The sequence below is a fragment of the Labrus bergylta genome, chromosome 20 (assembly GCF_963930695.1).
Source record: "Labrus bergylta chromosome 20, fLabBer1.1, whole genome shotgun sequence".
Taxonomy (NCBI): Eukaryota; Metazoa; Chordata; class Actinopteri; order Labriformes; family Labridae; genus Labrus; species Labrus bergylta.
The window spans coordinates 19,064,825-19,089,640 of NC_089214.1; the positions used below are offsets into that span (position 1 = coordinate 19,064,825).

Consider the following 24,816-nt stretch of genomic DNA (forward strand, 5'->3'; position numbering starts at 1 on the left):
TTCCAAGAAAGACAAGTAAACTTGAAAGGGAGTGGTTAGCAGCGCAGTATATATTTAGACACCTCCGAATCTTCTTCATTGTAGCCCACTGTCTGCAAACATGGCAACACACTTCTGTACGAACGCCGAGGAGAGTCCGGAGCCTCTGAAGGCTGAAGTTAAAGGTAGCGTCTATTCTTACACAGTTAAATGGCATGGAATTACCTAATTTAAATACTCAAAGTGTGTGCTTCTCTGTGCTTTTCTTTGTTTAGGGACTATTCCCAGCTGGCTGCAAGGCACATTGCTGCGCAATGGCCCCGGCATTTTCTCTTTAGGGGACACCAGCTACGACCACTTCTTTGACGGGATGGCCATCATGCACAGCTTCGCCTTTAAAGATGGTGGGTTTTGCTATTCTAATTTTTAAAGCATAGTTGTGCAATTTAAAAATACTGTTGTATCCATTATTAACCGGAGATCATGCTGAATGTACATGTAGAAAAAAAAACCCTTTTTGTTTTACAGGTGAAGTGACCCACAGGAGCAGATTTCTCAGAAGTGACACCTACAAAGCCAACATGGCTGCAAACAGGATTGTTGTCTCTGAAATGGGGACAATGGCATATCCAGATCCCAGCAAGAACTTTGTTTTCAAGTAAGCATACTCTTAATTGAATTTAGACCAAGTTTCGAGAATTGCATTACGTTTTTGGTTCTGTATAGACTTGGTTGTAGTTTCTGCGTAGTTCTGTTAAAAGCCTACAGATGTAAGTTTCCTCAGTGTTTCTTGTCTTGTGTTCATTCCTTCCTCTGTGTGATTGCCCTCATTGTCGTCTCCTGTGTCATTAGTCTCACCTGTGTTTGATTACCCCTGTGTCTATTTAGTCTGTGTCAGTTCATGGTTGTTTTTCAGTATTGTAGTTGTCTGTCTATGTCAGAGTTTCTAGTGTTTCCTTGTTTTCCCTTTTTTGGCTTTTGTTTCTTGTATGTTTTTTGTTTTGCATCTAATCTTTTTGTTAAAATAAGTAGTTTTTTTTCAAGCATCTGCACTTGGGTCCAGTTTGTTATCAATCTTTGACACTTCTCTAATCTCAAGCATACACACACACACACACACACACACACACACACACACACACACACACACACACACACACACACACACACACACACACACACACACACCACAAGCAATGACAATAATGGCACATCACATATGGGGTTCTTAAGGATTGTATTAAGATCATGGTGTCCGGTGGAGGAGCGCAGCACCTCATGTGACCTCGCGTAAATAATGGAGCCAGTGGTTAAATTTGCTTTACGCAGAGAGAAAAATAACGAGTTTGGTTGAAAAAATGGCTGGGGAGACACGGATAAGATGGATTGTCTGTTCTTTAGCGAGAGCTGTATATATTTTTTTTCTTAAACTATCTTGTTCTTTTCAGGGCCATTACCTTTCTCAACCACACAGTGCCCGACTTCACTGACAATGGTGCAAGCAATTTCATGAAATACGGAGATGACATTTATGCTACCTCTGAAACCAACTACATCCGCAAGATTGATCCTGTTACCCTGGAAACTCAGGACAAGGTAACATTGTCTAGGATCCTGTCACTCAACCACGGTCTTCATTAAAACCCAGCACAAGTCTATTTCAACGCCTTCATTTAATGTATTTCACAGGTGGACTACTTGAAGTACCTGCCAGTAAACCTGGCTTCATCCCATCCTCACTATGACAAAGAGGGTAATGCTTACAACATGGGAACTTCAGTTGCAGAGAAGGGGAAGACTAAATACATCCTGTTCAAAGTCCCTGCTGTTTCTGGAACAGGTAAGCTTTCTAAAACATATTTTTCCTGAACCATGGTTGCCCTCTTCTATCAACGGTAGTTATCAAAAGATTACCATATACCGTGTGTAATGCAACTGTAGAATGACACACGTGGGCCAGTGAACGTGATGTGCTAACATTATGGGCTCTAATATCTCAGCTTTGTTTCTGATAAATGTTCAATATTATCAGGACAGCTGAGGAGTGAAACAGACCGTGACCTTTGCTTTATAAAGGGCCAGTATGAGACTCAGGGCCATACCGTCTCATATCCCCCTGTAGCTTCAAACCCAACACTTTAAATTCTGCAAAATGTAATTTAATATAATCAGTTTGACAATGTTATTTTACACATGCACACATGTAAGGCACCTTTCAGCTGCTGAGTGTCCAACCTTTTCTTTTAAGGGTCTAGGAACTCCCTATCACTACTGCGCTTTAACTACACTTTATCATGAATTAACTGAACTTAAGTTTTCATATACAAACAGATGAAAATAGTGCTTTCTTTAACCATTTCTTTTCATTCCCTTAGAGAAAAACAAGAAAGTTCCTGTTCTAAAAAATGTGGAGGTGATCTGCAACGTTCCCTGTCGCTCTCTGCTCCAACCCAGCTACTACCACAGCTTCGGTATGACTGAAAACTACTTCATCTTCATCGAGCAACCTCTGAAGCTGGACATCCTCAAGATGGCCACTGCATACATGAGAGGAGTCAACTGGGCCAGCTGCTTGAAATTCTGCCCTGAGGAAAATGTAAGGTGTCTCTGCTGTCTGTGCTTTGTTGTGCTCTAGATTTCTTTTTTTTCTTTTTTACTGAGTGCTTTCTTTCTGAATATTCTTTTACAGACCCTGATCCACCTGATCGACAGAAAGACGGGCAAAGAGGTCGAGACAAAGTACTACACTGGATCAATAGTCGTCTACCATCATGTGAACGCTTTTGAGGAGGACGGTCATGTGGTGTTTGATGTGATCGCTTACAAGGATAACAGCCTTTATGACAAGTTCTACCTGAGCAAGCTGAAGGAAAGCTTGGATGACTCCTACTCCAAACCAAAATACAGGAGATTTGTACTTCCCATCCGCTCAGACAAGGTAGCTTATTTTGGAAAATTTAAAATTCATTCATGCTTAAAACTCTGCCAAAATGTAACCTTTTAACTCACATGGTTTGCTTTTTGCCTGCGGTTTTGCAGGGCATTGCCGTTGGAGAGGACCTGGTGAAACTGAAATATACAACAGCCAGTGCTGTGAAGGAAAAAGAAGGCAAGCTGACGTGCCAGTCTGAGGTGCTCTGTGAAGGTATAATCCATTACACTTATATAATTATTTTTTTTTTTTCTATTGTTCAAGGAGGCTTTCATTTTACTTTAAGTATTTTATTTTGAGATGAGATTTTTTTTTTTTTTTTTTTTCTTTCCAATCAGGCTTTGAATTACCACGACTGAATTATGACTTCAATGGCAAGAAGCACCGATTCGTCTACGGGAACTTTGTGGAGGAGTCTGCTTTGTCAAAAGAGGTAACAGTCCTTGTTGTTTCAGATTTTAGTGAAAGAAGTTTCGGTGGGAACATCCGTCTTTGTGACTACTTGCAGTCCCATAAGTGTTATTTGCCAAGAGAGATTTGCAGACTCTTAAGGAGCAGAGATATTAAATTCAAGGCTGTTGAGAAATACATGTTCCCTGGCAACATTGTTTTATCAGAGGGAGGAAGCCATTTACAGAGCTGAGATATACAGAGCAAAAAACACCAAAGGCTGGCTGTTGAACCCAATGCCATCTCCATCGGGTGTACTTGCACGCCAAGGTATCTGAAACAATGAAGAGAAACTCTAAAGTCAGGGTGGCTTCAAAGCGTCTCGCTGTGTGTGTCCCTGCATACCCACTGTAGAAAATAAAAATCCTGCAAAGAGGAAGTTACCAAAGGAAACATCCACTTTCGATCATTTTCATTCATTCCCACTTGAAGCTTCATCCCAACAACAAAAGAAAGCTTCCTGTTCTCTTTAAATTAGAATGGTTTGTAGATATGAGTATTGCGTGCGTAAAAACCCATGTGAATTAACTGCAGGACAAAGAAAAGGAAATAAAACAAAGCATGTGTAATGGTGAAAAAAAGTAATTGCAGAACTTCCTTGAAGGATGATGGGGTCCCAATCATTTAGTTCAGTTCTAGGAAAAGATTTTAAAAAAGCCTTTTTAGAATTGGTTTAAAATTACTTGAAATAAGAACTTTTGAAGCTTGAGTTGACAATCATCATTCTTTGAACCTCCCAAAAGTACAAGAATAGTTCATGTTTCATATATACTTACTTATAAAATATTTTTGTCAAAGGAGCAAGACTGATCGATTTTTTTTTTTTTTTTTTAAGATTTACACATTATACTATAATAATGAACACAAATGATTGAGATGTTGACAAAGTTTTGTAAAATCACAACTGCAGTCATTTGATGATGTAATTAAAAGATGTTTTTACTCAACATTCACTCATACAGTCTGAACTAAAATTATTTTACAGAGATGCTTTTTTTTTCATTCACTGAGTATTCAGAGAAATTGAATCCACTAATGAAACAATAAGAATATCAGGATTTAGACTTAAAAAAAAAGGAAGTTTTCTGACTATTTTCCAAGGAATCAGTCAGCCTGACCTGATTAATGTACACCCGACTTGTACTGAGAAAAGAGCTGGTGCCAGTTCATAAATGTGGAGAGCCAACTGTGCTTAGATGGTCTATTTTACAGCTTTATAGCTCTTCCCCAAGTTTATGGCTTGAAGGCAGAACAAACTGCAGCTTATGCAGTTAATATACTTGACCTTCAGGCTAGTTGCTAAAGCATCAGGGAAGAAAAACAATGTGTTCATTGGCTACGGTTATCATATTTCAAACCTAATACTCAACGTCAAAACAGAGACAAAGTTGAATAATAATCAAACTGTTGCTGCATGCTGATTATCCCAGCTTCTGTGAAGGTGTTTTCAGAAGCAGTTTCAGGAATGATGAGTGCTTATTTTAATTGCTATCATATGAGTAATTTATAAGGACTGAGAAAGTGATTTATCAATTTTTTTCTCCTTTATGAATTCCTAACTGTAGGTTGGGAAATTGGACACAGAAACCAAGGAAAAGCTTAAATGGAGCGAGGACAACTGCTGGCCGTCAGAGCCTGTGTTCATCCCCAGACCTAATGGAGAGTCTGAAGATGATGGTGAGGACACTTTGGTGTGTGTGTACAGCACACAGGTCTGATGTGATTCCTTAGATATTTTAATCTAACAAAGACCTTCTGTCTTTTCTTTTACAGGTGTGGTCTTAACATCAGTTATCAACAGCAACCCAGGCCAGTCCAGTTTCATCCTCCTGCTTGACGGCAAAACATTCAAAGAAGTGGCTCGAGCGTACGTGAGCACCGTGCTCCACAAGGATATGCATGGGCTTTTTATCCCACAATGAAATCAGTTGGTTATGTTCAAACGGCTTTGCAAAACGTAAACTACCTTTCCTCTTTGAGCTTAAACCGACTGTATGAAAAACTAATTTCTCTATGAAAGCTTTTGAAGAAACTGGCAGATTCATTTGTTTCCTTTGGATCAAACCTTTGCTTATGCTTGTATATTTATAAATATATCTGTATCTCTGTTATGTTGTCAACATTATTGTATTGCACTGTTATTTTACTTGTGCTTGTAACTTTTCATTTAAAAAAAACAAATCTAGACAGTATGAAGATTGTCAGACTCAATTCAATTAGAAAATCTGAATGAATTCTGGAGTTCGATCATACAGTTGGACACCATCTCTCTTTTTTTTTTTTTTTTTTTAACCATTAGGCTATGTTGATTAATCACCTAGCTTTACAGATCATTATCTAAAATAGGTTTACATTTAATTAAGTCTCCACCAGACCTTGAAGAGACAGAGAAATTCAATCCACAAAAAGGATGTTTTTTTTTTTTTTGTCTGAAAACAGGTTAGCTGTGTTTGAAAGTAAAGTGTGTGCCAAAGTGACACTTCTCTTGTGAAAACAAGGTTGTCTTGAGGTGTCATAAACCCCCGTCTTCTAGCAAAGGCCCCAAGACTCTTCACTCACCGCTGCCTGTAGTCCCAGGAAGATAATGCAAATCAGGCTGTATTGCATTGCAGATAGACTTGTTGATTAACAATGGGAAGGAGATGATTTCTGGTCGAAAAGTGGATTCAAAAGACTTAAAATACTCAACCTTAATGCAAGAAGACAGGTTTTAATAGTCACTGCAGAGATCTTCAGACTATCTCAAAGCACATTTAACAGCAGTGTTGAGGCAAGATGAAAGCATACATATTGGGCATGCATGAATTCACCATGTATAGATATAGACGATTACAATTGTATGGAGAAGAAATGTATAAAACACAACTATAAGAGGCATTCTCACTCCTGAACTCTTTCCTGTTTCATTAAGAAGGAAAACAACAAAAGATTATTCTGATGAAAATGTTGGAAGAATTAGAACTGGATACTTCACTCCCACCATTTCACCGGAAACCAAAGAAACACCCTCTAAGATGATAAATGATGTTAACCCCTGTTATGAGTTTCTTTCTGTATTTTTGGTGATTTATAAAATTGAAACTTTAAAACATATGTTGTTTAGTTGTGCAGATGCAAGGTTTTTATGGGAATCATTTCAAAATAAAATTTCTTTAAAAAAAGCTCTTAAATATATTGAAATGTAAAAAGCTCAACATATAAACTACAGGTTTTGATTCCAGATTAGACCTCTTACTGTTTTTCTTTTTCTTTTGTTTTTGTTTTTTTCTATTTCTTTTCCTTGGTTCTTGCTGAGCCTGTTATAGCGTGTTTTGTACCTTTAATTGTTATAGCCACACTGTGATTATAAATAAATGCGACCCCCCCCAAGGGGTCTGGACCTTTGGAAAGTATACCCCCCAGACAGAGTGTTGTTGAGGGTTAGATCTTTAATCCCAGAATTAGATTTAGACCCTGGGTCCTGCAGATGAAATGCACAGAGTTCCTCAAACCAGAGGAACTATCTGTCAGAACTTGGGACCTTTTGAGGAAGGTCCCTAGTTCCAAAGGAAAGTTCCTTCGGTCAAAAAGGGGCTTCAGTCAGCAGGTGAACAGGACACCCACTTGCTGCTGTTTTTTATCCTGCACTACAACAAGCCAAATGCAACGAAATTTGGTTCTTATCTGCACTGTAAAGTACAAGTTCGAATGACAATAAAGAAAGTCTAAGTCTAAGTTTAAGTCTATATTCACCCACCAATGACAGATTACGTCACATTCATCTACAGTGTAAAGGCATTCGTTTCCTGCTTGGGTATTACTTTTTAAAAAGGGTTAGGATTTGATGCACATATTATTATTGACTCTAAATATGTTAAAAAGTTAAACAGACAAGTAATGCAATAACTTGGACAATGTGGCCCTTCTGAAGCATTTTTCCAAACTAACAGAAGACAGCAATTACTGTAAACTAGTTTGTATATGTATTTACCACCATCTTTTGCATATCATAAATCCATATTGTCTTACCTAACATAGGCCTTATCTTTGGTCTATACATGTCGAGGACACGTTCCATCACATGGGCTATTGATCAAAGTTTCTAGCCTCAGCACGGAGCACAGATCACAGCACATGGCACGATAATAATGTAACAGTATCTATAGCATAACAGAAGCTTATCAGTCATCACGAAACTCTAATGATGGTGGTTTTTCAGTGGCTGAACAGCAAATCTGATGTTGACCACTAGAGGGAGACAACGGCTGTTTTTAATCAGGTCAACAGAAGAAAAACTTCTTTTCACAGTTGGGATTTAATTGCACATCAAAACTACAATAGTCAACAAAATCAAATAAAAAGGTCAATCACAGTGAATTCAATGATACCGCAGTGTTATATATGTAGATAAAACAATGTGAGGGAGGGGGGAAAAGATGATGGGATCATAGTTCACGTACAGTTAAACGGTGCCTTCCATTAAATCACACTATATCAAATTAAAGTGTTTCATTTTAATCAAATGTAACTGGCATCTTACCCAAATAATAAGTCTTTTAACAGTTCAAAGGTGAGTCTAGATAGATTGGTACAAGAGGAGGCAGTGTCTCAAAACAAAATGCAAGTATTTAGAGGGGTAGTTATTTATGATGTTGAGTGATTGGAGAAGAGTGAATGCAGCATTTATAAGTATTTTGTCCAACCATCAAAAGCCATTCTAACAGACATCCCCGTCACAGTGAAATACACATTCATTACCATAATAAACTATAACACGGTATAAAACAATGTGGTAGTGCAATAAGTACTGTCAGTGTTTTAATCAATACATTTGATACAGAAACATCCTCACACACACACACACACAGTGGGATTGGCTTAAAGGCAGCGTATGCAAAGATACTCAGGAACTGCTGCCACATGGACTTCCTGTAAGTAGACTAAAAAATATTTCTACCTATGAAGACAACTTCTGCATCCGTCTCAATCCCACACCAAACGTCTATAGACTTCTCCCCTGACCAGCTGCAGTGAATTAATGAGATCATACTATTTGATTTACTAAGTATCAAACCTGATTTAGTTTTACACAAGATGTTTGGAACGGCTGGAAACTTATTTTTTTAAATTCTTACTCTAAAAAGTATCAGCAGCCATCTGAGCATCTGACATCAAAGTCCACCTCAGAGGGATTTTGTGATCTCCACATACAAAGTTTAAACGTTCCCGAACTGTAAATCAGAGTTAGATCAATTACAGATTTTTATTTTCTTCTTAAATACTTAATATCAGGGGGACAAATCCATGTATTGTACATGTTAAGACCTAGAATAACCCCTTACAGTATTTTGAATCTTTACAGTTCATCGATGACTTGCTCTAATATTAAAATGAATTTAAAATGCTGCGTATAGGGAGGAAAGTGTGCATTATCTAGTATACAGTATATCATAGATACATGCTGCCTTTAGAGGAATTGGAAACTAAACAAGCAAGTGAACATTTGCTTGAACTCAGCTGAGGTGAATTCCATCTGTTGTTTGGGCCAGATTTGACCTGACTCCCATGAGGTATTTAAATGTTAGACTGCAACATGATTCACTCATATTTCTTTCAAATCCAACCACGACTGTCTCAGACACAATGCCTGACAAAGATATACAAAAAAAAACAAAAAAAACAATACCACTCTCCCTAAGGTGTTTTGTTTATCTTTAAAAAAGACACATAGTGCAGTTTTGAGATCAAGAATATACAAATATACCCACAAAAAAACATTGAGGGAGACCGGATATAGCCACAGTGTGTACTGATAGATGGAGTAATGTGTGTTTGCAGGCAATGGTGCAAAAAGTGTAGAGGAAGAAAAGAATGTCCAATCACACCATGTTTTTCCCCAGCCACATGGGGATGATTGATTTCGGAATAAGGGAAAGTACAAAGTTGAATTCACTTAAACCTTCCCCTAAAGCCTTTAATGGCCCGTTTTCCTCCTCTCCTTTACTCTTATTAGGACCAATGACAGTCAAACAGCTGGTTATGGTTCTTTATGTCAGACTGCATCATGCATAATATCCAATCTCATATCAGCAGCTACGAAGGAAAGGCAGCAAGGGAAGTAGGCTTTTTAACATTTTCTACACATCCAGGTGCAAAGCGAGAACTGAAGCACGTTTGCCTTAAAGTGAGAGATGACTACTTTATAGCAAGAGTGTGGCAGTGCAGGATTCTTCTGCGTCTCTTCATAGTCTTTAAGTGCAACCGGCCAGCTAGAGGCCGAGCATTTAGGGCTCAGATAGAAGAAGCTGTAGTTGGAGTCCACACTTGTCAGCAGGCCTATGCCGCCTAGCTGCCCTCAGCTTGTGTCTCCTCTTCTTTAGCTGGAGTGTCCTGGCTCTTCTCTGTGTCTCCACCTTCATCTCCTGACGGACAGAGGGAGACAGAGTCAGTCAGCTTCATGCATAAGTAACTAACACAGAGGCAGTGAGGCGAAACAGGTTGATTGAATCAGCGAGTAAGTCAAACATGAATAAAGCAGGAACACAAGTCACCAAGGTAGACCCACAGAAAAGTCAACTCATGACAGCTCATCTTATGAAGAGTAGACCAAAGGAGCGCATATTTGTAAATTGAGGATTTTATATGTATTGAACCCCTGACGCGCAGGATGCCGTTAGAAACAGGAAGATTATTTACAGTATGTATTTATAAAACCCAAGGCATTAGATCACAAACTAATTCTGATTAGTAAAATAAAGGTATTATAAAATTGACAATGTATTTTTCTCCTGGAGCAGGAGATCTGTTATTTTATATTCACACTACACAGCTTCTTGAATAAGTATTCATTTTAAAGCAATTATATGCAGACAAACTTTTGGGCTTTGGCACCCTCTGGTGGTAGAATATAAAAAGGATACTCTACAATCCTTCAACGCTTTAGTCATGCTTTCCTTCTAAGCACCTTTATAAACCCCAAATTGTCAATACGAGCACCGTTTTTACCATGAGTCTATGTTGTTTGAATGTGGTGTCTCTCACCTGACTTGTTGATGTTAAGTTGTGCCAGACTCTGTGACAGGTCAGCGGGTCCCTGTGCCCCAGGGGCGTCTGGTATTTCATGGATGGCATTCCTGCGGCCGGACCTTCGAGAGGCGATGAAGTCCTCAAAGGTCGCCTCCACATCCGACATCGCTAACACACCTCACCATAGCAGGGCCTGGTACACACAGCAGCACACACTAAACACAAGCACAAAATGGCACATTGAAACACAAACACACATAAACCAGCATATTCCATTTTGGGGGAGAAAAATGGCAGAATTTGTTTGGGACCCTTCGCACTCTGTCCTGAGCAACTCTGCAAAGGATGCCTCAGCAGTTTTTATTGACATAAAGAAAGTGGCACAATTGTTTAGCCATGCACTCAGGAATAAATCCCTACCTCCTCTTATTTTATAACCTAATCCGTGTTTAATCTATTTTAATCTCTGGGGTCTAGGTTAGAGGAGACTCCACAGACGCAGAGGAGGCACAATGGTTTGCTGAAGGACACCTGGCCAGAGGAACAGACATATATCACGATGCATGCTCTCTCTGACTGATGCCATCCAGCAACCAAAAGCAAATTTATAAAGGGGGAATTATGGCACCAGGACAACTCTGTATTTAAAGGTCATCCTACTTGGAGTATGGTGTATGATTGGAGATGCGTTGCTACAGAGATTTAGGTTAAACCCTTCCGTTGACATTCCAACACTGTAACAATCTGCCTGGCTGAAGCTGTCCTTCAGCTCCAGGCTGCTTTTTTGTTTTACTAATTAAATTCCATCAGACTCCATGTTGTTCATATACATTTTATTTTTAATTAATGCACTTATACAAGGGTTAAAACAAGTGTTCATCTGGACTCTTAAATGATAATAAGGCTTGACAGTCTTCAAAGTGGGTTTTCTAAATAAAATAAAAAGATTCTCTAAGCTTCCACATCCATTTGTGGCAAGAGCTGAGCAAGCTGTGATTGACCATGGCTATTTTTAGAAACCCCCTCTGTCATGATCTGAGCACGTTCCCACTCAGCTGTCATTTTCAAAATGGTGTCAAGATGGACAAGACCCAACAGATGTTAGCCATGTCCAGTTGTAGGTTGTTCAACAAATTCTGAATAAAAACATTGTGTTATTGTTTCATCAGAGTCAAACAGATAGGTCAGTTATGTTGATTAAGAACGGATGTTTTTTAATAGTATGAAGACTTGTATGTCACAGACTTTAAATGGCTTCTACATGGGTCTCTCCCTTGAATAAAAATGGACAAAATCAATTAAGCCAACTTATACATATAACATGATGAACCTTTTTTTTCCTGTGTCTGAAAAATGTATATCTCAAATTTAAAAAAAACCTGAGTGAGGTTCAAAATAATTTCATAAAGCAAATGAAGCTTCATGCTTACTGACAATATGCTAACTTGGGTAAATGTTTTTGTCATTGTTTATATGTTTTCATAACTTATTCATGAAGTCAACCTGTCACTGTTGGTAAATGTAGACATTTAGGAATTAAGATTTGGTTTGTTTGGTATAGCTCAAAAAGACAGAACATCTTTGCTGTGTGTTTTCTGATCTTTAAAATATTAATGTTACAGTGTACATAATTTAGTCACACTGTCCTTACACACCCATGATGTAGAGCATCAGCAGCTCATCAGTGTGCATCCTGCTCTTGCAGAGGCATGCTCATGCTGTCCCTCTGGCGTTGCTCCCATATGAGAACCTGAGCTCAGCTGGCCTGAGCAACAATCATTCCAGCACTGGTTCCAAACAAATGATCAAATCACTGGATAAAACAACAGGCCAGCAACTCTGCACTCTCTCACTCACTGAAAAGAGAAAACATGGCTGCTCCTGCTCAGCAACCCTTTCGATTTGTTTTCTGCTGCACACAATATTTGTAATGATGATGGGAGAACAGGATTGGAGTCCCTCACATGTATGCCAGTGTTATTCTAGGTGGCCTGGTCATAAGTGGGAATAAAGCCCAACTCTCTACCTCTTAGATACACAGACTTGTAAACAAACACACTCCTGTACAGCCATTTAAAAGAGTAATAATATCATTCACAATCACCTCAGTGCAATTTCAATAAGAGCATGATCATATGGCACCCGTATTAAAGTTTGATCTAATTATTGATGCCCAGCAACATTTATCACCTATTAAAGTCTAAGTGGAGGCGTTGCTTCAAGCACAGTCGTGCTCAATGGAGCTCTATTAAAAATCACTTTCATTGTTGACACAGTCAACAGCCATTAATGGTGAAGGAGCATCAGCCTGCAAATACTGATTTGAAAAACAAATAGCCATATGTATTTCTCTAGTGAAAAGATTCCCATTGAGTTCTCTCAGTGCCAGTAAACACAGCCTGCGTGGATAACATGTCACGTGGAAATAAAATGCCATGCATGCTAACTCTATTCCTACATTAAATATTTTCTACAGCAGAGTACCTGTTTGGGTCAAATGGCCTCCGAATATTTGTATCAGCAGGAACGCAGCGTCGGTATTTCCCGTTGCGCTCAAGAAAGAGGATTTACCAACATCAAGTTAAAGTTACAAAGAACTCAAGCTTCCGGCTGCAAATTTCAAAGTAATGTCCCGGTATGTGTAGCAAATAAATAAGTTATTGAAATTAACTTTTTGCCTTACTAGTCAATTAAACTCTCGTGAGAATTGTGTCTTGCTAATTTATTCATTGGATTGTAGACTATATTTATTCAGAAACATTTGGCCAAATAATTGTATCCAGATATGATATTTATTGATAGAGCAAAACAACTATAGGCCAATATAACTTATAATGTAGGCACATGCGATCGTGATATCCAGATTTTTTCTTTTATTGTCAATTGCATGGTTTTCGGTAACAAAATAAAATTAACAAAAGTAGACAAAATAGATGAATAATTCATGCTTGAGCAAAAGGTAATAGACAGTTATCATTAACAACTAATTTTACTTTAAGAAACACACATTATTGTAAAACAAATATTCTAAGTGTCTGTGTTGAACACCGTCCTCTATTCTAACAATGTTCTATGAAAACTAAAAGGTCAGACGACAGCTGAAAAGACAGTGAGGTTATTGTGAATCTGTGGTTTGTGTGTGTGAAACGAGGGGTGCACACTCACAGTTTGAGAACAGTGATCTGTTGTGCTGAGAGGCTCTAGCCATTCAGTAACACGTTGTCTGTGGTCTCATAGCATCTGGCTGTGAATTAACCCAGTCAAAGAACATATGCCATACTGGGAAGTGGGAACATCAACGTGCTCTGGGCAAGTGTTTGAGCCAATAAAGAAAACAAGAAGAAAAAACAGTTTCGTTGTCTTGGCACTCTTGCATGTCAAATATGAGGAAGGGAGTCAAAGATCAATATTTTTCAAGCTGAGTTTGCCACCACGAACCCTGTAACACAATCAGAAGCAAATATTATTGCCCACTCTGCAGAAAATGCCAAGATATGTGTAAAATCATGGGTATCCAAGTGTCAAATGTGATGGCTTAATGTGACTTGGTTCCACTCTGTATTTTGGTTTTAATGGGGAAAAGAGAATAATAGTCTCTATACATTTAATTAACCTAAATCGTTCAGTAACAACCAATGAAAACCTTGAATATTGGCACGCCAAGCGTCACCAGCAGACAACACAGTTGCTATTGGTAGCCAAAGATCAGTATTGTCAAGATCATTCACCTTCAATTGCAGCCTTTAAAACCAGCGATAAATATTCCAAAGGCTTTCATTTTCATTTTCTGAGATTTCACGAGTTACGCGATGAAATGAAAGTTTAGGGGAGAACAAATGAAACACATTTTGCTGCGTACTAAAAATTGAATTAGGAGTATCACAGCTTGAAGAAAATGCTTCTCTGTTGTGACTTCTGTGTATATTAGCGAATACGGAAGTGAGGAGCGGGGTATTATTTCATGACTTCCGGTTACTGCTGGCCGTTGTAGACACAGCAGCATAACGTTCACCTAAGGATGGAGGAATTTGAAGGTGAGGTAAATTTAGCCTTCCAGGTGTTTATTGAAACATTTTGTGGAAAAGTCGAACTCAAATCCATCTTGTTGTTATACCGTGTAATATGTGTATTTATCACTAATTTAGCTGTGAGCTTTTGTCAGGCAAACCTTTGTTTGGGGTTTAGCTTAAGTACTGCTAGGTGACGTCAGAGATGAAGCTAGCCGCTGTCTGTCTGAATGGGTGTGATCGTTAGCCGCTGTTAGCATGCTAAATAATGAAGTGAGAAAAGCATTATTATTGAATGAACCGCTGGGTGTCAATTGTTTTTAATAGTGTTTCATGGTTACCGTGCAAATTAATGATGAGGTTTACATCTGAATGACATTCTAATGACTGTACAGTTATTCACCTCTTCCTTGTTTATCTTGCTGGTCCGTGTAAAGTGATTTCTGTTTTCCACCCTTGTGGTTTGGGCATTGCATCAACAGTACTTAAAACTGTATTATTGAGACCAGGCTGTGCACTTTCCATGTATCAGGGTGCAAAATGTGTCATCGCAAATGCTGTTTAAAGCGTTAAAGATGTCAGAGTTTATACAAGAAAATGGATTTGTGTCAGGGGGATTTAGACATTTATCGGTCCTTTGCTTTTGGATTGTATTACTTCCTTGACATGTAGCAACAATTGGCAATGTAATGAGAAACCTAATGTTTTTCTAAACATGTACATTTTATCATCTATCGTCCATATCTTTCTTCATTACAATCACAATTGAACCTTTCTCTCCTTCAGACGCAGAGGCTCCTCCTGCAGAGGATCTGGTCCAGTGCCACATTTGTCAAAGATCTTTTTTCCCTAAAGTCTTGGTAAAAAATAAACATTTATTTTCATTTCAATACATCCCTATTAAGGGTTTATCTTGATATACTGTTTCAGTCAGAGGAAATTCTACAGGCTTGTAATAGCAGCAATATTGTAGAGATAATGCGTCAGATTTTAAATTTGATGTGCGATTTCTTTTATAATTTCTATTATCACTGATACATTTCATAAAGCATGTGATGAAAAACTGCTGAGTCTGTTGAGTTGACAGTAGTATCAGCTGACTGGATATCAGCTGTTTGGATGTGTCAGTAGCTAGCGGCTACATTTCCAAAGTCAGTAGTTCCCAATAAAACAAAAGAAGCTGTTTAACATTGAAGGTTTCAACAAAGGATTATTGGTATTTGTTAGAGCAAATGTGTAACATGATAACATGATTTAAAATGCTGACTAAGGACTTGTTGTAGTGCTAAAATTGATGATCAAGTCACAATCTAAGAGTGCAGTTCGTAGATGATGGTTTCTGTGTGATGGCGTGTTACCAAGGATACCAAAGACCATTTGGTGGGTTGGTATACTTTGCTCTATCAAAGGGGCGGCGTTCACTATGAGATTGCTGCACTATTCAACACTCACTTAATCGACCTACTATTATGTAAAGCATTTTGTACTTGTTATTGTTTCTGCAGGGAACATGTGCTTTCCTGGTAATTCAAACACATACATAACTGTTTTAGTCTCTGCACTCAGCCTCATTAGCTGACATTGGCTACATTAATGCATGATGCATAACAGCATTATTTTGTTGGCAGGTGAGCATTTGTGTATGTATGTGTGCTCCTTTTACATTAGGAGATTAGAAAGCCTGCTGCCATTAATGTTAGAAAACAACTTAGCACTTTGTATTGATATGTCATCTGGCGATTGAAACACAATGACAGCTAGGATAATAGAAAGTTAAAGATCTTTAATGTTGGGATCTGGCAAATGTTTCTTAAACATGTGGAAATATGTTGCCTTTGATGTAGCTGGTGCACACTGCTCATATTTTGCTCTTTCTACAGGAGAAGCATGCTAAAATCTGTCAAAAGTCAGTAGTCAAAAGAAGGAAGACTTTTGACTCCAGTAGACAGAGAGCTGAGGGAACAGACATCTCCGTACTCAAACCTATCAAACCAAAGGTAAGACCAAAGTATAGGAGGGGGGCATGGGAATCCAACTCAAATATCCAAGTGAAGAAATTTTTTTATAAGAAGAAGAAAAAGGTTGTATATCTAAGTTTAAAAAAAAAAAACACACACTTGAAAATGTGTTCAGAATTTCACACATTGTCAAAACATTGTTGTCAATAAACAGTTTTACGTTGGTTTGAAAGTTTTCTTCTACTTCTATGTTAAAATGACACGCGCCTCTCTTTCATTTAACTGTCCAATCAATATTTATAAAACTGAAGAAGGATTCTTAAGCCGAAAAGCTAATGAGAGCAGATCTCCCTTCAGATTTATACCCTTCTTTATGCTGCCTTACTTGAACAATATCTAAAATTACATTCAGCCTAGATCGCTGGAACACAGACAAGAATCAGCTGTAAAAACACCAACAATAGCTCACGTCTTACTTTTTCCTGTTCCATTGAGGACAGTCACTATTTTGAGCTTATCTTCAAATGTAAATACCTTTTTAATTGTATTTCAGTCACACAGTTCATCCACTGAGAAAGTAAGTTGATTTTCCTTTTTTTATTAGTCCTGTCTTTCTGTATACCTGATGTTTAGTGGCACCGTTAGTCCGCTGAAGGCCAAGAGGCATTCATTCACTATTTCTTGCTTTATTAACCCCCGGTTCTGTAGTGTAATAAAAATACATTGATTGGGGCGCTGTTGGTACAGTGGTTTGTGCGCATGGCCCATGTATGGAGGCTGTAGTCCTCCAAGCAGGCGGCCCAGGTTCAAATCCAACCTGTGGCTCCTTTCCCGCATGTCATTCCCCACTCTCTCTCTGTCCCTGATTTCCATCTCTATCTACTGTCCTATCTCTCCAATAAAGACACAAAAACCCAAAATCAAATCTTAAAAAAATGGATTTAGATAGTCTGGAGGAGTTTCTATACTGGCGGTGGTATTACTTCACAAAGCACTTAAGTTTTTATATCCCCCCCCCCCCCCCCCCCCAGCCTACAACTGACAATAATTAAGTGTATGTAACTAACCTTCAAACTACAGTCATACATGTTTTCATGAAATCTCAAGGTCTTAATAAGTGATGACTTATAGCCAATCCCTTTTAGTGTTTTGCTTTGCATTTTATAGCATCTCAACAACAACACAATCTTTCTCTTGTCTTGGCTTCAACTATTTGCCGCTTCATGCTTTGTCCTCCTGCTAACACTTCTGCAGCATGAAAAAGAGGACACACCTGGAGTTTCTCCCTGTATCACATCACTGTCCCCTTATTAAGGAGCCGAAACATGCTGTGAACATGTTGGTGGGATGGTCAGAAATTAAAACTATACAGAAGTGTATTCCAGTCAAGATCTTAGAGAATTGGGATTATAGTTTTTATAGGGAATTAATGAGAACTGCCATCACCTCTCAGAGTCATCAGTGTTTGTCAAACAAATGCGCTTAATGAACCTGTAGAGTGTTACTGTATAGGGGGAAATGAGAAGTCAGCAGGGCTATCATGTTGCCACAGCAACAGCTCAGAGGACACTCTGTGAACTACTTCTGTCAGAAATTATCAGATGTAGATAAGACACAGGCTGCCACTATGGAAGGAAGGGGATGTTTTAATAGAAATCCCTTTCAGTACTAAGAGAGACAAATGCACAACCGTTTCAGTCAAACCATGGCTTCAATCTTCAAAATGTAGGGCTAAAGAGAAAAGACTAATTCAATAATAATTAAGGGTTTTGATTAATAGAAAATTTGAGATTACAACTCCCTTTTGTCATCTTTGTGATTTAAAACATTGTCATTCTTAAGATTATTAAAAAAAAAAAGGGGGCTAACAAGATAAAGTAGTTTTGCAAAAGTCTTATTTTTAAAGTCCAGTTATCTGTCATCGCTTCATAGGAGACCTTCAGTTTAATTAACGACAGCTTATGAGATGGCAGTGATGAGGTTAACCATGACCACAGCTCTAGCTGTCTAGGTTGAGTTAATAAACTGTCTGTTACAGAGCGTGTCCTCTGTTTCGCCCCATGCCAGGCAGAACCCCCTAAGAAGCCATCCAATTGGCGCAAGAAACATGAGGACTTCATAGCTACCATCCGGGCTGCAAAGAACATCACTCAGGCTATGAAAGATGGGGGGCCATTACCCCCACCTCCTCCTCCTACTTATGACCCAGGTAACAATATGTTTTGAGAAGACTGCATCAGAGTATGAAACAGAATGATAGCACACACTATTAGTACAGTGGTCACTGCTATGCGACTCTGATTGCTTGCTAGTGCACATGGTTCCTTTCTAGCCTGTTGTCAACAGTAAATACTGACAAGTGTTTGATACAGTAAAGTTGGTAGAAGCTGAAAACCTTTGTTAAAAGTTGTGAATGTGGGCTTGCAGTTTTTGCATCAAAATGTGGAGTCAGTCTTTAAATACTCGTCAAATCCTGTATGCAGAGACATATAAAGGTGTCTCTGCATACAGGATTTATCTACATCTCTGCTGGGGTTTAACAATTAGTGGTAGGTTTATTAACCTCCTTTTTCTTTGTCCTCAGACTATGTTCAGTGCCCTTTCTGTGAGCGGCGGTTCAATGAGAGCGCAGCTGACAGACACATCAAGTTCTGCCAGGAGAAAGCCGCCCGTATGCCAAACAAGGGCAAGTTAGGAGATGCAAAGAAGCCTCCTGCACGCACAGAGGTACACACACACTAACAGTAATATATGTTGAAATGGACAGAATATTTGTGTCACAAAAAAATTCAGCATGCATTTGATAGTGATAAATTAGAATATGATACACTGAGTGAGTATATGCAAACACAGTTAATTTATTGCTTGCAGCTTACTTCTCATAATAGAAGAAAGCTGTTCACTGCCAGGCTCAATATTGATTTGAGAGGGTGTGACTATCACTACTCAACCAGTGTCTGCCAAAAGAATTGGTGACGCATTTTTTAAATCCTTTATTATTGGCAGATCTTTATAAATTGGAGGTGTTGTCCCATCATCCATAACAATTCCTAGCCTGTTTTTCACTGCTGTGAAACACCCACTATGTAGCAGCTGTAGAATTAACACTGTCACTTAGCAACAGCTGTGGCACAAGATTGGAGAGTTTCAATTGGCAGCCAGTAACAAACCGCCATTGATCATTATGTCACTTTAGTTACCCAGTGTGCAATGCTCAAGTAAATGTATTACATTTCTTAAGGATCTGTCCGTCTCTTTAAACAGGTCATATTATGCTTTTTCTGGTTTTATATGCTCTTTAGTGTGTTTTCCAAGTGTCCTGTGCATGTTTAGGCACATCTATTTGCAAAAATTCAAAGTCTGCATAAACGCAGCTTCTCCTACCTCCTCAGCGTTAGCTGCAGAGTTAGCTGCATGTAACGCTCGGTTCTAGCCCCCCTCGAACATTTTTTGCCAGTGTGGCGTCTTGTCAGTGTGAGATCACTGATCTAAGCCCATTGGCTCGTTGTGGCAAGCCCAGCAGCTCATGTTGCACGCCTGTTAACTTCTGTAGCACGCCCACGATATGCCGTAGCCTGCAGTAGTGCTAAGGCGCTAATGTTTATGCTCCCCTCGGAGCAAAAAGAGGCTGCATTCCCAATATGGTAAAAGGGGCGTGACATTTCCGAGAACCGTGCTGAGCAACTGACCAATTACGGCAGAGCCGACAGGCCAACCAATCAGATCAGACTTGGCACACGTGGGGACTCTGAACGTGGGCACTTCAGAGCCTGAGAGAGAGAGTCAGAAGCGAGCCGGTGCATGGAGCGGCAGTTCATGAAAACAGACACTTTTTTAGAACTTTAGCTATTGTGAACATACGTTAGTAGGTACATAGATTAAATATATGAACCCCAAAAAGGGCATAATATGACAACAATAACAGTCCATCCTTGACACTAAACTTCACCCCCATAAAACACTACCCACATGAAATGCTTCATTATTATCATTGTATTATTGTATTATTATTATTATTACTTAGGTCAATATATCTATATACATATATACTATACATTCTATATATTTTTTATTATATTATTATACTAGTCTATATTATATAACATTTAATTATATTACACTATATTGTTCATATTGCGCTATATTATATTATAGTATACTACATTATATTATATAACTGCACTCTGCATTACTGTGGTACAACACTGCCTCTCTTCTCTGCTGTTTACATTACCTGCTGCTATTTATTTATCATACCAAGTCACTTTAATCATCACTTGTCACTTTATCTTGTCATTCTCTTCAAATACTGTCTCAATTCTCAATTCCCCCCAGTTAACTTCAACATTCATTTTTGTACTGTATATACCCCGTTTTTAATTTTAATTTTAATTTTAATTTATCTGTTCTGTTTAATGTGTATTTGAGCTTTCTTGTCTGTGCTGCTGTAACGCCCGAATTTCCCCTCTGGGGATCAATAAAGTATTATCCTATCCTATCCTAGTATGACCTCTTTAAGTTTTTTATATATTGGCAGCTTAAATCGATTATAGTTTATTTTATTTATACCTGTTTTCGAAAACAAATGGGTGCAAATATGTGTACATTTAAAACAAGGCATGTCTAAAATTAACACATCAACTACCAACCCCAGTCCATGTGTAGTCTGCCCTCTGTAAGGAAGTTTAGAAGGCTACAGTATGATACATGACATATGTGTTATATTCCTATTTCTTTGTCTCCTAGTACAGCAACTGTCTTGAAGCTTCACATCCCTTAGCCTCCACAGCTAGTATTTTCTAACCTTTACTTTTGCCTGTGTCTTTGTCCAGTCCAAGCCTCCTGCTTTAGTAAAGAAGATGAACTCTCCTGCTGTGTCGACCATCCCTTCGGCCTCCTCTCGTTTACCCCAGAGATCAGGCCTTGGCCAGCCCTCTGGTAACGGCACAGCTGTGTTGATGTCGCCTCACTGTTTTTTTTTTTTAATTCACAGCAGACTTTTCTGCGTGTAAAAATGTGTCTCTTTTGCATTTGTAGTTGTATTTTTCTCCATCTCTGTTGCTTTAGGAATCCCATCTAGTAGGACCACGTCTGCAGGTATAGTGAGGAATAACCCCTCTGGTTGCGCAACCCCTCCATCAGGGTCAGTACACACACATACACACACACGCACACACACAGCACAGGATGCATCGGGTACTTTTGCTTTTTACTCAAAATGTTATTGAGCAAAGTTTAACCCTTTCTGCGACTGAAGAATGATTAAATGTCAAACAAAAACATTGTTTTATTCATTAGTGAGTTAAACTATATGTATTAATACAACATCTTTAACTTCATTAATGGAATCAGAAGTGTTTTCATCTTTGTCATTCTTCTCTAATGTTTACTTTTTCCTCTCAGTGTGGGAGGTAAGACCAGAGGAGTGGGCTCTGGCTACGGTCCTGTGAGGAACTCGCCGTCTGGGACTGCACCCAACAAGAAGAAAGTAGACACATACATATCAAGGTGAGTTCACAGAAACATTTGCTGCAAAGAAGTGATGCAAAGATGCACCATGATACAATACTGTACATGCTCTTACTATCCTGCCCTCTTGTGGTTTGTTAGTGAACTGCACACAGCTCACACGAGAACTCTGTACTCAATAACCTGCTTTGCTCTATAAGTAATGCATGCTAACATAATTACACCACAAAATAGATCCATTAGTTTGACTTGAAAATAGAATTATAATGAAAATTCTGATAATTCAAATGATTCAATTTTTTTCAGGGTTCCTTAGTTGTAACCATTCTTATGAGCACACTCAGAACAGTAACTTAGAAAAAGAAACGTCACAGTTTGCATAATTTTTAATATTACACTTTTATTATGACAGTTCAATTAAAATGAAGCTAAAATGCATGATGTGCTATCACCATAAATCAATGCAGGAGAGTCTATGCATTTCTCCATCAGTCTGACACTAAAACATTCTGTTAACTACATTGACTTATTTGAGTCACTTAATACTTTTAGCTGATGTCCAAGAGTATCTTAAACAAACTTATTATATGATAATCCTAAAAGTAAGTACAGTTTCACCAGACCTGCTATAAAATGTCTGTAGTCTGATTCAAAGTTTGAAGATTCCAACATTGCTACTTGGTCAACTTTGTTACCTTTCTCAGGAATGATGTCGATGGCAGTAATGACATTGCAAACGGTGGGATGAAGAGCAAGTTCTGTCATGCTTGTGGGACCAGATTTCCTGTTGAGTCTGCCAAATTCTGCTGCGAGTGTGGTGTCAAGAGGATGTGTCTTTGAAGGAGCTTAGGAAAAAGTAAATCACATGAACGCACCGGTACTCAAACTAGAATCAGTTTCACCAAACCTATGATGAATTGAAAAGTTCCTGTCGGTCTGTATTTTCATGCTTGACTCTAATTTCGTAGCAGTAAATTGATCATATGAGGCTGTGAATTTTCTTTCGTAATCGCTGGTTAGTCATGGAATTTGCTGGTCAACACACTTATCCCATAAACTTGTACTTTAGGTGTGTACTAAAAAGTATAACTTTTACGATCTTTAAACTGTAACCACCCTACTCTGCACTATATTTTGCATATTGCTAATAAGGATTTTTGACTGTATGCAGGTGGAATTCTGACATGAGCTTATCAGGAAAAAAGTAACGTACGGGTCAGGTTCATGATAGTATGTGAAATGATTGACACATAAAGAACAAACACAGCTCATTAGGTTTTAATAAGCATCCTTCCAATTGTTGGATACGCCCTCAACAATGCACATTTTGTCCATCAGTGGACAAAATGTACAAGATTAACGACCTAAAGAATCTGAAATATATTTAAACAATTTGAAGCCAGTAGTGCGTCTTTAGAAGAGGTTGGACAAGAGATGAGTCAGAGTAGAAAAAAGCTAAGATGTGGGTTCTAAAATGTAAAAAAGAAGTAAAGACAAAGTGTTAATGACTCTTTAGAGGTGAGTGTGAATGCCCCTACAATTCAATTCCAGTCAACCCTGACCTGAAAGTCAGTTCCTTAGCCCCTGTTTCCTATGCCTCCTCAGAATACAGAGTAGACTCTTAAAGTGCAATGTCATTGACTACTGAAAAAAACTGAAATTTTGGAAAGATATTGTAATGTTTTGTCAGGGACAAGTCCAATGAACAAGCTTTCATAGCTCCCTCTTAGGTCACTTTCCAGACAAGGTTTGTTTCCAGTAATCTCATTACAATCATAAGCCTGACCTTTCCAGATATTTGTAGTATTTAATCCGACAGTTTTAGTCCTACTTTTTCTACTATTTATTTTCTTATACACTTTCATTTTTACTGATGAACAATGACTGCACCTTTTTTTTTTGTTGATGAGTTGAAATGTGTTTTTATTTGGATTTGAATGAAACCTAAATGCACCTGAATGTGTTTGCAGTTGCTTTTCCTTGACAGTGTTTCTCTTAAGTCAGTATTCATTTCATTTAGCTAGTCAATAGTGAATTAACACTAGTCATTTTAAATGCTCTGTACAGGTTTGGTTTATTTCTCTGCTTGATATGACAAACATCATACAGTTGTTAGATACACTAAGAGGGAAAAGCCTCTGCTCCAGGTGTGTATTTATCCTTCATTAACCACAAAACTATTCAGAGATTAATTATTATAATCTTTGATCCCTTTGGGAAGAAAAGGAATTCATTTCAAGTCACAAGAAGCAAGCTAAATGTACGTAACATGACAAGATATCAAATGTGTGCTTACTTGTTGGTGACAGTTGTGAGGCAGGATACGGTTGTGCATTTAATGCCATATATATTTGTTTTCAATAAATTTCTAAGAAGAAAAATGATGTTGTTGTGAGAGTTTCTGCTCAAGGGAAGAGGTATAAAACATTAGTTTTTGAAACCAGTGGAGTAAGAGGGTCATAACTACAAATCAATACACAAGGCTTTATGCAGTTTGAGATATAAATATATTTGGGTCCCATACAGTAATAGTTTCATTTTGTGGCTTAAAACAAACAGAAGATTTAGCTACATGTTAATGCATTGTGTTTACCCTGACTGGAAATCAAAATGGCCATAAGCACTGAATATGGCAGCAGGGAGAATGAAGGGGACAGTAACTTAGGATTTCAACCTGCCTTTAATATTTTTTTTTTTAATAAGGCAGTTGAAAGGAGTCATTAATCAAAGCTCCATCCAAATGTGACGGAAAAATACTTCCCATGAATCCCGGGCCAAAAGGGAGAGACTTACACTCAGCCAATTGTGGCAGGATGTGCTTTTGAAATATCAATCTTACTCACTGACTTATCAGAGTCAAAGAGAAAACAAACCACTTGACACACAGCCAAAAACAACTTCCCTGGATACAAAAATATAAAAAAAAGGAGCTTTAGATAACTAAGATAAAGACATGTCAGTGCTAGCCGTTCTACTCCAAAAGTGAAAGTAAAACTAGTAGAGCACCTTAATATGC

At 38.3% G+C, this 24,816-nt stretch overlaps 3 protein-coding genes across 5 annotated transcripts; 2 read left to right on the forward strand and 1 right to left on the reverse strand.

Annotated features, from left to right (window-relative positions):
• The first annotated feature begins 4 nt into the window (after positions 1-4).
• On the forward strand, positions 5-5,553 carry bco1 (beta-carotene oxygenase 1). Its single transcript, XM_020641670.3, has 11 exons — positions 5-164; positions 255-383; positions 508-637; positions 1,428-1,575; positions 1,669-1,819; positions 2,355-2,575; positions 2,669-2,917; positions 3,019-3,124; positions 3,250-3,344; positions 4,927-5,038; positions 5,135-5,553. The coding sequence occupies exons 1-11, from the start codon at positions 101-103 to the stop codon at positions 5,281-5,283; spliced, it is 1,554 nt and encodes a 517-aa protein (XP_020497326.1). The 5' UTR covers positions 5-100; the 3' UTR covers positions 5,284-5,553.
• A 2,036-nt stretch (positions 5,554-7,589) lies between these two features.
• On the reverse strand, positions 7,590-12,967 carry pkia (cAMP-dependent protein kinase inhibitor alpha). Of its 2 annotated transcripts, none has more exons than XM_020641671.3 (3): positions 12,851-12,967; positions 10,382-10,581; positions 7,590-9,762 (listed from the first exon to the last, which is right to left on the reverse strand). In XM_020641671.3, exons 2-3 carry the CDS (start codon positions 10,530-10,532, stop codon positions 9,686-9,688), a joined length of 228 nt encoding a protein of 75 aa, XP_020497327.1. In that variant the 5' UTR covers positions 10,533-10,581; positions 12,851-12,967; the 3' UTR covers positions 7,590-9,685. The 2 variants fall into 2 exon arrangements, with proteins under 2 accessions (XP_020497327.1, XP_020497328.1); XM_020641672.3 differs by having other exon boundaries at positions 10,382-10,559; positions 12,851-12,953.
• Positions 12,968-14,337: 1,370 nt separating this feature from the next.
• zc2hc1a (zinc finger, C2HC-type containing 1A) lies at positions 14,338-24,184 on the forward strand. Of its 2 annotated transcripts, XM_029278846.2 has the most exons (10): positions 14,338-14,400; positions 15,160-15,233; positions 16,254-16,370; positions 16,885-16,908; positions 18,399-18,540; positions 18,916-19,058; positions 21,164-21,269; positions 21,399-21,474; positions 21,735-21,839; positions 22,505-24,184. In XM_029278846.2, the coding sequence occupies exons 1-10, from the start codon at positions 14,385-14,387 to the stop codon at positions 22,638-22,640; spliced, it is 939 nt and encodes a 312-aa protein (XP_029134679.2). In that variant the 5' UTR covers positions 14,338-14,384; the 3' UTR covers positions 22,641-24,184. The 2 variants fall into 2 exon arrangements, with proteins under 2 accessions (XP_029134679.2, XP_065804814.1); XM_065948742.1 differs by lacking the exon at positions 16,885-16,908.
• Positions 24,185-24,816: the final 632 nt, after the last annotated feature.